The 14,338-nt window shown below is 55.1% G+C and overlaps 1 protein-coding gene across 11 annotated transcripts in view; it reads left to right on the top strand.

Annotated features, from left to right (window-relative positions):
• The window catches only part of CUX2 (cut like homeobox 2), a 219,000-nt gene that overhangs the window by 182,949 nt on the left and 21,713 nt on the right, over positions 1-14,338 (top strand). For 10 of the 11 annotated variants that reach the window (XM_039505543.1, XM_039505552.1, XM_039505547.1 and 7 more), the window contains 9 exons: positions 383-459; positions 2,108-2,174; positions 4,970-5,018; positions 7,120-7,224; positions 9,226-9,417; positions 10,803-10,861; positions 11,383-11,431; positions 11,535-11,634; positions 12,886-13,545. In XM_039505543.1, coding sequence (XP_039361477.1) covers positions 383-459; positions 2,108-2,174; positions 4,970-5,018; positions 7,120-7,224; positions 9,226-9,417; positions 10,803-10,861; positions 11,383-11,431; positions 11,535-11,634; positions 12,886-13,545 — 1,358 coding nt within the window. The remainder of the gene's footprint in view (positions 1-382; positions 460-2,107; positions 2,175-4,969; positions 5,019-7,119; positions 7,225-9,225; positions 9,418-10,802; positions 10,862-11,382; positions 11,432-11,534; positions 11,635-12,885; positions 13,546-14,338) is intronic. The other variant, XM_039505553.1, reaches the window with a different exon arrangement.

Genomic DNA, 14,338 nt, shown 5'->3' with positions numbered 1-14,338 from the left:
ACATGCCAAGTTTTTCAGCCTGAAGTGAATTTTTACAGCCGGGGCTATAAACCCCTGGAAATAGAGGTTTTTAATGGAATGCGGACAATTCTAGTGGCATGAAAACGTCTCAGCTGCAATAGGCGTATAAATTTTCTAGGGAAACTTCTGAATGATGGGGTTTAAGTACATGTTAAAAATGCGAAATGAGCAGCTCGATGGCCCGGTGTGGATGAAGCGGAGCTGTTCGTGCGTTCCCCACCCTTGGGAGAGCAGAACGGGAGTGACTCTGGCTGTCTCTGAGAGCCAGCCCCCATGGCTGCTGGAAGGCCCCATGCTGGCCAAGGGTGAGCTGTGTATGAGCACAGAAGGTGATCACTGATGCTGACCCTTCTCTTCACAGGGGACTGCAGGAAGCCCAGATCACTTTGGCGGCTAGGCTGGGGGAAGCAGAAGAAAAGATCAAAGTGCTACATGCAGGTATTGACAGATGTGACGTCCGAAAGTCCCGCCCAGGGTGGGTCCCTGAGCCCTTGATCCAGATGTGAGGGAGGGTCAGTGGTGCTTTGGCTCTTCTCCCCTGGGTGCGCAGACATCGCTGCCCTCCTGGCAGAGCAGTCAGGGGTCACATGTGCCCGCCAAGGGGAGAATATGCTATAGGGGCACATCACACCTCTCTGGCCTTTATCGCCATGGGACCATGTTCACATTGGATTTGTTTGCCCAGCTCAACCCTACCAAAGTAAGGGCCTGATGCTACCCTCAGTAAAGTCAACAGGGAGAGTCTCACTGACTTCAGTGGGAACTGGCTCTCAAAGGGCTTTACAAAGGAGGTCAGTGTCATTATCCCCATTTTACAGATGGGGAAACTGAGGCAGAGAGGGGCATGACTTGCCCACGGTCACCCATCAGGGCAGCAGCAGAGCCAGGGATAGAACCCAGCTTTCCTGGGCTCCAGGCCAGTGCTCTAGCCACTAGGCCAGTGTGACGCCATTGACTTAGTTGTGCCTAAGGACATAGTGGCCCCAAGGGTTGAGTGAGTCCCCCGGCCAGAGGGGGGAATTGCACCCACTCTGGTTCTGCGGCTGGAGGGGGCTGCAAGCAGGGAGTTGCTGAGGCTGCGTGTTCTTTGCCCCGCCACGCTGCCCACCCCATCTCTGTGGGGCTCTCCCACAGGTGTGGACACACTCAGGGCTCTGCCACGCTCGCGTCCTGTGTTTGGAACACCCAGGGCCGTGGCGCAGGAGGAAGGGCAAACGGGGCAGGAACAGCAGCTGCTAAAGGTCTTGAACAAGCAGCCACTGGCTGGGTTATGGTCACCCAGGGGAGAAGAGAGGAGGAGATCTGGGTGCCATGGAAGGGGACGAGCTGTGCGGGCTGGTACAAGGCAGCACAGCGAGGAGCTTGGGGGTGAAATTAAGTGGAGGAAAATTGGGGCCCATCTTGACCCCACTGCAGCCAATGACAACTCTCCCACTGGCTTCTGTAGGGCCAGGCTTTGGCCCCATTACCAGGAATAACTTTCTGACAGTATCAGACTCTGGTCTCCCCATGGGAGTGGAAACTACTGTGGATAATGAACTAGGGGAGAGAGGGCCAGATCCTCAGCTGGGATAAATCAATGCAGCTCCATTAACTTCAACAGAGCGACTTTGGTTCACTGCAGCTGAAGATCTGGTCTGTACTGTAGGGCGAGGAATGGGCCTATTAGATCTCTCCAGGTTTAATTTCTCTGGTTCTCGCGCTCTATTTCTGCTGCCGGCGGGAACCCAGAAAGTCGCTGGTGCATGAAAAATGTTCATCCCTTCACTAACAACACAGAGGCTAATTGAACGTTTCAGGAGCTCCAAAAAGGTTTGGGTCGAAAATCTATTAACTGGTCCTAAAGTCTAGGAACATGGTGACTATTTTTTAAAGCCTATCGGTTTTATTGTCTTTATTTGCATCTTGGTTTTGCATCAGTTGAAGTAAAAATTTAAAAAAATATTCATTTGAACGGCAGCAGAACAGAGGGCTGAGTGGGAGCCTGCCAAAGGCTGCTTGATCCACCTTCCAACCAGCCGGTACTTTACCAGCCACCAATAAATCTCCTTTTACTTACTGTGTGTTTGATTTTCCATCTGGTCAGCGCTAAAGGCGACCCAGACGGAGCTGCTCGACCTGCGGTGTAAATATGATGAAGAGGCAGCTTCAAAGTAAGTCACTTGGTTTTGTCTATCAGTCCAAGCAGAGACGTTGTGTCTGGCCACAGCCTTTGAGGGGAGGGTCTGGCCTTCGGGTTGCATGGGAGAGTGTCAAGAGAGACCGAGCTGGAACAAGGCCCGTCATCCCCACATTCCTGATGCCGTGGCATTGCACTCTATGGCGGAGCTAATACTAACCACTTAAACCAACTGCCAGAGATCTCCGGCCAGCTGTTTGCCACTGGGTATAGAGCTGGGTATAGACCTGCGTTGTGTATACCTACACGCATGCCACTGTCACCACCTTTCTGGAGGCTCGATCCTCACCTCTAACCAAGCTCCACTCAGTGCACCACACCAGGCGGCTGGGCAACTGTGACATCACACCGCCTTTACTCCTCCCCCAAACCGGCCCCCACTGCAACTGGGTGCAGCCTCAGGGCTACCCTAAATTGTACCTGGTCAGCATTTCATTTAATCCAGCAGCCTGTGATCTCCCAATTGGCAGTTCCAGCCGTATTCTGTACATGCCGCCTGCTAGGAGGTGGGAGTGGGGGTGACAGGGATGTCTGTATTAATTTTATGCCATTGGAAGAGTCCCCTTGCATTTAATCCAGTCTTTCACCACCGGAGCAGAGCGAAGGAACCATAATGGCTGAAGGTCTCCAAGCCGCATCACAGAGCTAGCCAGCCATCTCTTCAGGTCCCAGAAGAATCACCTTCATGGGGGTATTTCTGAGACTGATGCAACAAACCCTAGATCAGCTATCAGCAGACTACTCCACTCTCTCTGAGTTTGGGGTCCCTACAGGGATCTGGGTCATTTTCACGAGCAAGTGAGCTATTGTAAAGATGCCGTGGCCAGGTGGTTTCTCAGTCCGCATCAGTCAGGCCTCAGAGATGTGCTCTAACGGAATGAGGGAGCACCAAGTTCTAATCCCAGCTCTGCCCATTGGCTGCACCTGCGTATCCAAGGGCAGACTTGGGTGGCATGGCATAGATGCTCAGCATGACAAGAGGGCACTGAGGATAGGGGCAGACTCGGCAAGGAAAAGACCAGAATTTCAGGAGCAGTTTCAACTGTCTGAGAAAGTGACTTGGGAAGTCAGCCAGTCCCAGGTGGGACGTCGAGGTTCCTAGGTTTTCTGCTAGAGAGGGAGCTCCAATAAGACCCCAGATCCAAAGACCCTCCGACTTCTGCACAGTCTTGTTGTAGATCTGGACTTCAGACATTATAATAAGGTAAAATCAGTTCTTCCTAAAAACCGCTGGACTTTCCCAAGTCCTTCCAGACATGCAAATACACCTTGAGCCGTCTTCCAATGGCACGGGGAGAGCGCAGTCACTGGATTATGTTTACCGGGCTCTTCCACTTTATTAAATGTACATTTGCTTATTCTTCTTTTTGTTGGTCGGGTGCCATTTACTTTTATGAGTCAGGAACATCTTTTCCCTCCCTTTGGCTCTCGCTAGCCGTGGAGGCTGCCAAGCATTTACAGCTGTTCAAATGTTCCGGTCTCGCTAACAGTGCGCGCGCGCGCACACACACACACACACACACTCATTTCCATTATGCAACAGAGTCAGAACACTTAATCATATCATACCAAAGCAGATGTTCTTTGATAATTTGATATGCCATTTGTACACGCGGTGCTGTAACTGATTCTGCCTTTGATCAGGATTGCAGCCGCCATGCACGGAATGATGGGGATGAAAAAAGGTCTTGTCCCATGCCTTGGTATCTTTGCATCTCCCGGTGTCACGTTTTGGACTCCCCCTTCGGGTTCATTTGGCTTGTTTCTCTCTTGTTAATTCGCCAGCCAGTGGGTGTTGCGTGGCTGGGACTGGAGATCACAAATGGGAAACTTTGAGTATTTACCCTCCTACGTTAAACAAATCCGCCACCATGTACAGAGCAGTTGTGCCAGCTCTCAGCAACTGGTGAAATAGTGGGTGGGAGGTAATTAAACAGATGCAAATGTTCCTCATTGACAAACAGCCCGAGATCAAGCGGCCTTTTGGAAATAATTTGGTGGCCGTGGGTGGCTCAGAGAACTGGCAGTGGGAGAAGGAGCCTTTCATGTCGAGATCCCCCCCCCTCACGTATAGGCATGGCTTGTTTATGACCCGAAATTGTTCCCATCACATGGCTGTTTGTTGGCTGGTGTGAAACGAGCTGGGATGGCCTGCGGCCAGTTCCTAATGGACAGGTGCCCACTCCATAACACTCGCAGCATAGCTGGCACGAACCGCCTCCTTGCTGGCAGTCTAGCAGAGACGCCAAGGCTTGACTGGGCCGCGGAGACTGAACTCCTGTTAACCCCGCGAGGTGGTCGCTCCAAAGCTGATTTGGTGGGGCGGGGTGGGGAGGTTAGCATGACTGCTACCCATGTTATACCTGACCTGTGGGTAACCAGCAGACTGGTCACCAGGGCTGTCAGCCTGGCCCCTTGCATGAGCATTAAGCCGGCCCAACAAAATTCCACTCGTCGGGTGGGAATGTTATTTTTGAGGGGTGCGTGAAATATCTTTAGTGTTTTCTTCATCAATCAATCCCTGCGTCAGCCACGTCACTGTAGGGGCAGGTAAGAAGATTTTGTGCCTAGGTCGGTACGTTTCCATGACAGTTTTGCAAGGCTGTGTTATGTATATTGCACACAGATGGCTAAAATGTCATATTTCAATTAAGTGTGTGTATTAAAAAAAAAAAAACCACTCATCCAGGTGGCTATCACAATGGGATGTTTGTGGGGACACTCTGCCGCCTTCCAACTAATTTTTTTTTGTTTGCTTTGCTGTCTCAGGGCAGATGAAGTAGCAATGATCATGACAAACCTTGAAAAAGCCAATCAGGTGAGGAGAAATTCTTTCCATTGAATATTGAGCTGGCGCGGCCCAAATAACTGATTTCCTTCCCTTTGCTCCCTGCGATTATCCAGGGACTGAGGTGATTCATTCTGCAGCGGGGGCAGTGGAGGCAGATCCAGGTGGGCACAGGATCCCGCAGCCACTGATGGCAGTGGCCATGCTAAACGCTCCCCCCTTTGCCCTGGCTCTGTCCAGGTCAGTTGCATCACTGGAGCCTTTGTCTCTGTCCTGCTGGATCTGCCACCTTGGGGCTTCTCGGGATGGGGGAACTGACTCAGTGAACATGGGATCTCCTTACAGCGCTGGCAGCTGAATCCCAGGGCTGGGGAAGGGAACTAAACCCAAATCTGGCGGACACGGCTCAGAGTGACATGGTCGCTTGTTAATCCCTACCAGGAACGCTCCTGCGTTAGCCAGGAGACATGCAGAAGGAGACTCCTTGTGAACAGTGCAACTTTTATCCATCGATGCTCTTTAAAACTACCTGGGTTTGGTCACTCGGGCACCGGAGACAGCCCTGGTGTCGCTGACAGCAAAGTCTGACCCGATCTCTTTGGTTTGTGCTTTAGTTATCACACTGCTATTGGGGACATGCCACCATAGTCCAAGTGTCATCAGTGTTACAAACCATCAGCCCCGGTATCCGGGGGGTTTAAGGCAAGGACATTGCCTGTAGGGTGACCAGATGTCCCGATTTTATAGGGACACTCCCAATTTTGGGGTCTTTTTCTTCTATCGGCTCCTGTTACCCCCCACCCCTTGTCCTGATTTTTCACACTTGCTCTCTGGTCACCCTAATTGCCTGGGGCCTACAGCAAATCAATGCATTCAGAGCTGTGTACGTTGCTGGAGTACTTACTACTCATTTGATACATTTCCATGAGGGTTTGGTGTTTTTAAGTCACAACAATGTACGTACAAACTAGGCATGAGTAATACAAATATTTATCAGTAGCAATTTACATGTAGATGTGGCCTTTCATGCAGAAGAAGTCAATGTCTTTTTCAATGACATACAAACTATGTGCGGGATCACTTTGCCCACCACTGAAAGGCAGCCACCTCTGGGGTGGAACGTAGCAGCTGTTTAACAGTGCACAGTGACACTAAACAAGAGTTTAGGCAGGAAGAGAAGAAAACAATGCCTAACTGGAATGAGGAAGCGTTTTAGATGAGCAGGAAGTAATTACCCACCTTGGGATTTGGTTGGGACAGAGGGATGGACACCCCCGGTGTTGTGCCCGGCATTGTGATCGAGTACAGGTGATTAGGACGTGGGTTCAGGCACAGTGGCACCTGTGCTGCTGCATGGCATTAAGTAGCACGTTGAAATGGTATCAGGGTCCAAACCAAATCTGAACTTGGGGAAGTTTGTATCCAGACCAGGACCTCGTGGCCAACCCTGTTTCTGTAACGGGCCAATACTGACCCCTGGGTCTGAATACACCAAACACCGGGAACCTTGTGCACTTCATGGCTGTTGCCCTTGGCTAGCTGAAATCCATGTGGACAGGGAGCCCATACAGGCAGTCTGTTCTCTCACCCGCACAGAGGCAAACGTCCCCTCGACGGCAGTGGAAGCAGTGGGCACTCGCTAGGGGTGAGCACTCTGCTAACCACCTCGTCTGGCTTTCACCGTCCGCTTCCTGACTGTGGCAGGCAGCAGCTAGACTCGTAACAAAGGCGGTTTGGGCTCTGCGTACCCGGAGCCTGGGTCGTTGCTGTAGTGTTGTTCTGACCCCACCTCGGTGTTATCGCAGGGTGGCCAGGGCTTAATTTGTGCCAAGGCCTGGCAGGTCAGGGCCCCGGCGCCGCTGGGCCTGGCAGGTCAGGGCCCCGGCGCCGCTGGGCCTGGCAGGTCAGGGGCCTGGCAGGTCAGGGCCCCGGCACCGCTGGAGCCCCGGCACCTCTTTCATTACAAATTAAGCACCGAGGGCGCCTCCCACCCCGCCACACACACACACACGGCCATGCAGCTTTAGGCCTGGGCGAAAAGCTCAGCCCGGGAAGATCCCCTATGTCCCTGGTTGGCCAGCTCAGCGGAACAGAGAGCCCTGCTGACACGCGTCATTTTCTCCCCTTGCAGCGAGCGGAGGCAGCCCAGAGGGAGGTGGAGAGCCTGCGGGAGCAGCTCGCATCTGTAAATAGTTCCATTCGCCTGGCCTGTTGCTCTCCACAAGGACCCAGCGGGGTAAGGGACAGAAGTGTGACGTTCAGGAAGAACAGGTCAGAGCCTCGGCTGCGGGAAACTGGCTTCGCTCCATGCAGGGCCGGCTTTAGGCCGATTCCCCCAATTCCCGTGAATCGGGCCCCACGCCTCAGAGGGCCCCGCGGTGTCCGGAAGAGGGGGCCCCGCAAGGTAAGGCCCCGGAACACAACTGCTGCCGAGGAAGGACCCTCCGCTGAAGTGCGGCGGAAAAAGTGGCAACCAATCGAATTGCTGCCGAATTGCCACCGCTGTCTTCGGTGGCAGTCCAATCTCTGCCGCTGTCTTCGGTGACGTTTTGGCAGCAGCTCTTTTGAATCGGGTCCCACACGTCCTAAAGCCGGCCCTGACTCCACAGACCTCACTGCAGCCAGGCCGACCTACACCCGCTGGGAGCTGACCCAGAGTCTGCAGTCAGGGGCGCAGGAAACTTTGAGGGCCACGGTTTTCCAGTGCTCTTTAAAACTTCCTTGTGCCAGGGCCCACGTGGCCTGTGCACATGGGGTGGGTTTCACGTGTGCACCTGCAAATAGCTGAGAAGTGACATAGGAGCCAAAAACTGGGCCCGTCGTTGCTTTCGGAAGGACCTGGTTTTCCAGAGGGTGATAAATGAAGCACCTTTGCTGCTGGAAGCCTGTGCAGCAAGCGGGCCATAGAGTGAGTGTGTGTGTGTGTGTGTGTGTGTGTGTGTGTGTGTGTGTGTGTGTGTGTGTGTGTGTGTGTGTGTGTGTGTGTGTGTGTGTGTGTGTGTGTAAGAGTTCAGGCCCCGATCCTCAAGGGCGCCTAACAGGGACCTAAATACCTTTGGGGATCTGGGCCTCGGCTAGCAGGATCTGTGTAAGGGTGTGTCTGTCTGTCCCCATCCAATTAGACATCATAAGTCCATCATCAGACAGGTAAAATGCCACTGGGGTGGAACGTAGCAGCTGTTAATAGCTGTTTATATCCTCTGTCAATAGAAAGCCTTGCCCAGCAGAGGCTGCCCTGGCTTAGTCCTTCAGCAATAAATCATCACCTCCAGAACGCTCTGCAAGAGCTGGAAGACTTGGACTGCTAGACTTGTGTCTGTCTGTGTCTGGCCTCGTGTTTCCCTCCCCCGCCCCCTTCAGCCCCCAGAATTCAGGCAACGCCCCTCCCTGCGCAGTGTCACGGCTTGCTAGCTGGGGGACTTTGCCTTTTTAGCTCCGATCTCACCCCTGCTTTGGCCCTGTGATGCCATGGCAAAAGGCTGGCGAGGTGTGCAGGGATCTGGCCCGGGGAGGATTCCCCCCGGTGCAGACACTATGGCCGGCAGCCCCTTGCAAGCCTTGGGGCAGAGGGTTGGTGTCGCAGTGGCTGGGCTGCAGGGCAGGGCATGCCAGGCAGGCTGCTGGAACTTAGACTGACGGGCTTGTCTCAGGTATGCCAGGGGCTTCTCCAACCCCTGGACTAGCCCAGTCCTGGCAGGGTGCTACGGTGACGTAAAGCCACCCAAGGAATAGTGCAGCTCCCCGATCCCCTGTAATACCGCAAACGCGTGTCCAAAATCGCTAGGCCAGGTGGAACGTTGGGAACAGAAGTGATCTGAAAATCTGGTTCCTCGACCCCAGCTTCTCGGAGCTGGCTGGATGATACCCTGGCCCATGGGCTGTCAAGCTGGCAGCTAACCAGAGTGAAGCCAAAGCCGGTGCTTGTGCTCTGCGAGACAGAGCCCAGGGGCTCCATTGCCGTTCAAGACAGCTGCTGAAATGGAACAGCTGAGCTGACATAGGGCACTGGGTCACGCCGGCTTCTGTTACCTCGAATGATGGAGTGTAACCGGCCATGACGCAGCAGGCAGAGGTACAGCGACCTCTGGGGATCAGCAGGTAGCACCACGCAGTGGCTATTTCGCAATAACTCGTGGGCTGGAATTGGGAGCTTTTGGGCTGCCAGCTCGCCTCTGCTCTGATCAGAATCCCAGGGCAGCGCGGCTGGACGGCTAACGCTGCCCCGATCTCCTTGCAGGATAAAGCGAACTATTCGCTGTGCTCAGGGCCCAGGCTCGAGGCTGCGCTGGCGGCAAAGGACCGGGAGATTCTCCGACTCCTCAAGGACATTCAGCACCTCCAGAACTCTCTGCAAGAGCTGGAAGAGTCCTCGGCCAACCAGATTGCGGACCTGGAGCGGCAGCTCACGGCCAAGAACGAAGCAATCGAAGTACGTGCCCCTTTCTGTCCCTCCAAGTAGGAACAAAGGCTCCGGCCTTCCAGCAGGGGGTGGCTGCCTGCCTCATCCCCTCCGGCGCCTGCAAAATACACAGTGAAGTGCTGAGCAGGGTGCAGGAGATTCCCCTGGGGAAATCCAGCCCTGCGCCTCTGTAAACGGAGGCAATTCGAGGGGCGCGGACAACCACTCTATGGGCCTGATTCTGATCTCAGTGACGTGGTGTAAATCAGGAGAGACGTCTCTGAAGTCAAGAGAGTCCCACTGGGTTTGGTGAGATCAGAATCAGGCCCTTGCTGCTGGAGCCGAAAGAGAATCTCCATCAAGGCGAGTAATGCTCCAGGGCACGGGCCAGAGCGTGAGCTGAGGTAAATCAGCCTCGTTCCAGGAAAGCCAATGGAGCTGTGGGCCTGAGCCCTTCTTTGTGGGGCAGCTGGGCAGCCCATGAGCTCACGCTCGCCTGAGGAGATTAGCTAGCCTGCCGGCACAATGCTGGGCACAACACCCCCCCCCCCAATATACTAATCACCGTCATTAGCTGTCCCCACCCCCCCTTGGATGAGTTGCTTTTGCACATGGCCGCATGTCCTTCCCTGGCAATGATAAGGCTGCTGCTGTGCATTAGCGGTGCATGTTCTCCTCTTTGCACATGCATGCAGCAGCAAGAAGGGGACAGAGCCTCTCAGTCACGTCAGTGCAAAGGGATCGGGACCATTTCGTGTTGTGCATCTTCAGTGCCCCATATACAATTATATTTATATAATGGAGCTATACCCATCTCCTAGAACTGGAAGAGACCCCGAAGGTTCATAGAGTCCAGCCCCTGCCTTCACTAGCAGGACCAAGTACTGATTTTGCCCCAGATCCCTAAGTGGCCCCCTCCAGTAGGAACTGACCACAGCTGTAAGGGGCTGGCCGAGGGAGGGGAAATGGGTTATTAAACCAGCTCATAGACTCAGGCTAAAGGGTTTGCTGGCTCTGGATTCTCAGACATCCTGACCACTGACATTGACGGGAGCTGCTGGGTGCTGTGCAAATTATCCTTGCTCACCGCACGGCATGGGCACCACGTGCTGCATGTCACAGGGCCCCGGACTGACGCTTGGCCCAAACCAGAGCCCGGCGGTTGTGAGACTGTCGGTCTGTCGAGCTCATCGGTTTGTCTCCCTGGCGCGGCATCCCGGTGGCTTGACTCACCAGCCGAGGTCAGCGCCGGGGAGGAAGTGCTGTTCCATCGCTCTCGGCGGCGGCTGGCTGACTGCAGACAGACAGTGTGGAGGAGCTCAGGCTCCTGGGCCGTCCTTAGCCGGCGTGGAGCTGAGAGCTGGGGGAAAGACCAAGCAAGTCTGACTCTTGTTTCACTCTCATTCCTTGTTTAGAAGCTGGAAGAAAAATTGCAGGCCCAGTCTGACTACGAGGAGATTAAAACGGAGCTGAGGTAAGGGCCGCAGCTGCGCGCGATCCCTTCCCTGCCCACGTGCCTGGCTGGTGTGTGCGCACCCGGGAGCGCCGAGAACCCCGCAGGCTGCTCTGAGCTGCGTGGAGCCAGGCTCCCCCAGACGTCTCCCCGGAGCTGCCAGCTGGGAGGCACCGCAGCTCTGTAGCACACTTGCCAGCCTGTCGCCGAAGGCAGAGAGCAGCCTACCCCCCGGCTGATGCCTCCTGACCCTGGGCCCATGGAGGTCACCCGCAGATACGCAGTGAGGATGTCACATCGCATCGAGCTCGGCAGCTCGATGGCAGCACGGCAGGAAAAAGCTGGGCCGGTAGCTCTGATGGGAAACGTCAGCCGTTAATTAAAACCCTTCCCCCGGTTTCAAAGGCAGTGCTTGGAGGGGACGGAGCGGACCTCCTGTCCAGACCTCACGAGCCATCTCCCTGTGTGTCAGGCTTTGATCTGACTGGCAATCAAGGGGGAGAATTAGCTGCAGGACTAACTCTGTCTTGTTTCTCTCCCAGCATCCTGAAGGCCATGAAGCTGGCGTCTGCTAACTGCAGCCTTCCCCAGGCAAGTGCCGGAATCTGCTTGGGACCCGCTAAGAATCGGTAGCGAAATCCTTCCTCTCCAGGCAATCGATAAACATTCCCAACCGCTGCTCTCTCTCTTTCAGAGCATATCGAAATCGGATGAGGCGCTGCTTCTAGACAAAGAATCTTTCTATTCATCCCAGAAATACCTTTTGGAAAAGCCAAATCTCTTAGCCACCACTGGTAGGGCCACCGGGTTTGTTTTTTTATTGTAACCGTGCAGTTTCCATTGTTTGGTTTTATATTTATAATCCTTCCCCACCAATGTATTTATTGTTAATGGTCGGAACCGTCCCTGGGTGTGTGCAGGACTCCTGGGTCCCATTGCAAACTCTCCCATCGACTCATCCATGGGCCAGTCACTGACATTCCCGGGGAATGGGATACCTAGTTCCCTTTGGTTCCTTGAAACTGCTACGCCTTAAGGACAGCTCCTTCCATCAGAGACTGCTGAGCAAACACCAGAACAGCCTCACAACCCCCCAAGGCAGGGGAGAGGGATTATACAGTTGGGGAAACTGAGGCACAGAGCAGGGCTACGACTCGTCCCAGCTCACACAAGGTGTCTGTGGCAGAGCTGTGGCGAGAAGCCAAATTGTCAGAGCCCTAAGTCGCTGCTTTAGCCCCAAGACCATCCTTCCGCACCCGGGCTGCCGTTTCCTCATCGCTAGCCCATCCCCGGGTTTGTACGGTGTGTTGGCTTCTTTGGACAGACGGTGCAATAGAGGCTTCTTGGCGCTGGTGCAGAGTCCATCCGCCTTTGCTGTACGGGCTGCAGCGCAGCCATTGTCCCGAGATTCACCTCGGGGGCACAGCTCTCTGTCGGGCAAAGGCCTGAGAGAACCTGCTGGCCCAGGCTCGGCCCTGCCCCTCCCCCAGCTGTGCCTGCTTTAGGGCTGATGGCAGGAGCTCCTCAGCTGGCATCCTCTGTCTCTGGGGCAGGGCTGGCCTCTCCCTTTGCATGTGCGGCCAGGGCTTGTCCCGCCGGTACGTCGACACTGCCATTAGATGCCCGTGACTGGCCCGGGCTGCTAACTCGGGCTAAGTGGCGGTTTAATTGCTGTGTAAATGTTCTGGGACGGGCCCAAGGTCTGGGACTCACCCAGGCCGAGCCCAAACATCTACAGCACAGTCAGCTGGCATGGGCCAGCCGTGGGCTTTTAATCGCAGTGTAGGCAGCCCCTACGGGGCCAAATATGGCCTGGATTCAAGGAAATACTCCACCCAGCTTGGAGTCACTCGGCCGCCCCGTCCCCTGGTCGCTGGCCGGGCGCTGAGGGCCCCGAGCTCAGAATCAGGCACGATGCCCAGCCACAGCGAGGATCTGGATGGTGCGGCAATGCCGGCGACAAAGGTTGTATCGCAGTCCCTGCTGCCCCAACCCAAGCGCCCTGCGCTATAGTGTGTGTGTGTGTCTCTCTCTCTCGTCTCTAGAGGAGGATCATTCTGAGGACGAGTTGGTGAAGGATTCCGTGGGCACGGAGCAGTCCTACCCCTCTCCCCAGCAGCTCTCTCAGCCCCCCGGGGAAGACCCTGCATCTCCCAGCCCCCTCCAGCCTCTGCTGGCCCCCACCATGGACCAGGAAACCCAGAGGACTTTCTCGTTGTCCCCTTTCCCCAGCATGGCTGCGGGCGAGCGGCTGCCGACGGACGCCTTGCTCCCCAAGCAAATGGTTCCGCCGGCGTACAAGAGCGAGAATGGCAGTGTGCTGGCCTTCCCCTCCCCCTTCTACATGGCCAAAGGCCCCCCGCTGCCCGCCAACCCCAGCCACACCGCCCCCGCCAGCGACTCGAGCCCACCCAGCGACCAGTCGGAAGGCAGCAGCGCCAGCTCGGCCGACGAGGAGCAGCTGGACACGGCCGAGATCGCCTTCCAAGTCAAGGAGCAGCTGCTGAAACACAACATCGGGCAGCGCGTCTTTGGCCATTACGTCCTGGGGCTGTCGCAGGGCTCCGTCAGCGAGATCCTGGCCAGGCCCAAGCCCTGGCGCAAGCTGACAGTGAAGGGGAAGGAGCCGTTCATCAAGATGAAGCAGTTCCTCTCCGACGAGCAGAACGTGCTGGCGCTGAGGACCATTCAGGTGCGCCAGCGAGGTGAGTGGCCCGGAGGGGGTCGACTCTCACGCTGCGTGAGCTATGGGGGGGCAGTTGTGCGGGGGGGGGGGGCAGTTGTGGGATTTTCACTTTGCCTTGCTGGGCTGTGACCCAGGGAAAACTCCCTGCTTTGCACTAGCAGCTGGAAGGAACCACAGCCCCAATTCCCAACGCCCGTGAACAGCAGCCCAGGGTCCGATCCTGCGAGGTGCTGAGCACCTGCCACTGTTAGCTTCTGTGAGCATGGAGGGAGGCTTGAGGCCTGGCGAATAATAATGATTGAAAACAAACCTGAAGGGGCTGCATCACTGAATGCGCTTTATTCATTTCTTCTGACAAGTGGCATTTAATTATTCATGGTAATGTTTCAGGGAGTCCCAATCAATGTGCAGGAGAATGTTTTGTCAAAATAACAAAGTCTTGACGTGAGACCTCAGCTATTTAATAAACAGTCTGAGCACTTCTCTAGCACATCCATGCAAGGGAGTGTTGCAAACACTCTCAGCCAGGGAAATCTTAGCCCTGGCTTATAGCAGGGGAAACTGAGGCACCAAGAGGGGAAATGATTTGTCTCAGGCCACACACAGTATATGTCAGAGCTGGGACTAGACTCCAGGTAGCTTGGCTCTTCAGTCCTGTACTTTAACCACAAGACCAAGCAGCTTTGCTGTGAGGCAGGATGGGATGTTCCTGCCTTTTCAGATTAGCAGCATGAGAATTAGGCAGGTGCTCGGCATCTCTGGACAAAATGGGGCCACTTTTATTAAGGAGCTGTACTTGGCCTGTATTTCTC

Source organism: Mauremys reevesii, linkage group 18 (assembly GCF_016161935.1).
Source record: "Mauremys reevesii isolate NIE-2019 linkage group 18, ASM1616193v1, whole genome shotgun sequence".
Taxonomy (NCBI): Eukaryota; Metazoa; Chordata; order Testudines; family Geoemydidae; genus Mauremys; species Mauremys reevesii.
This window is presented reverse-complemented; position numbering and strand designations above follow the sequence as displayed.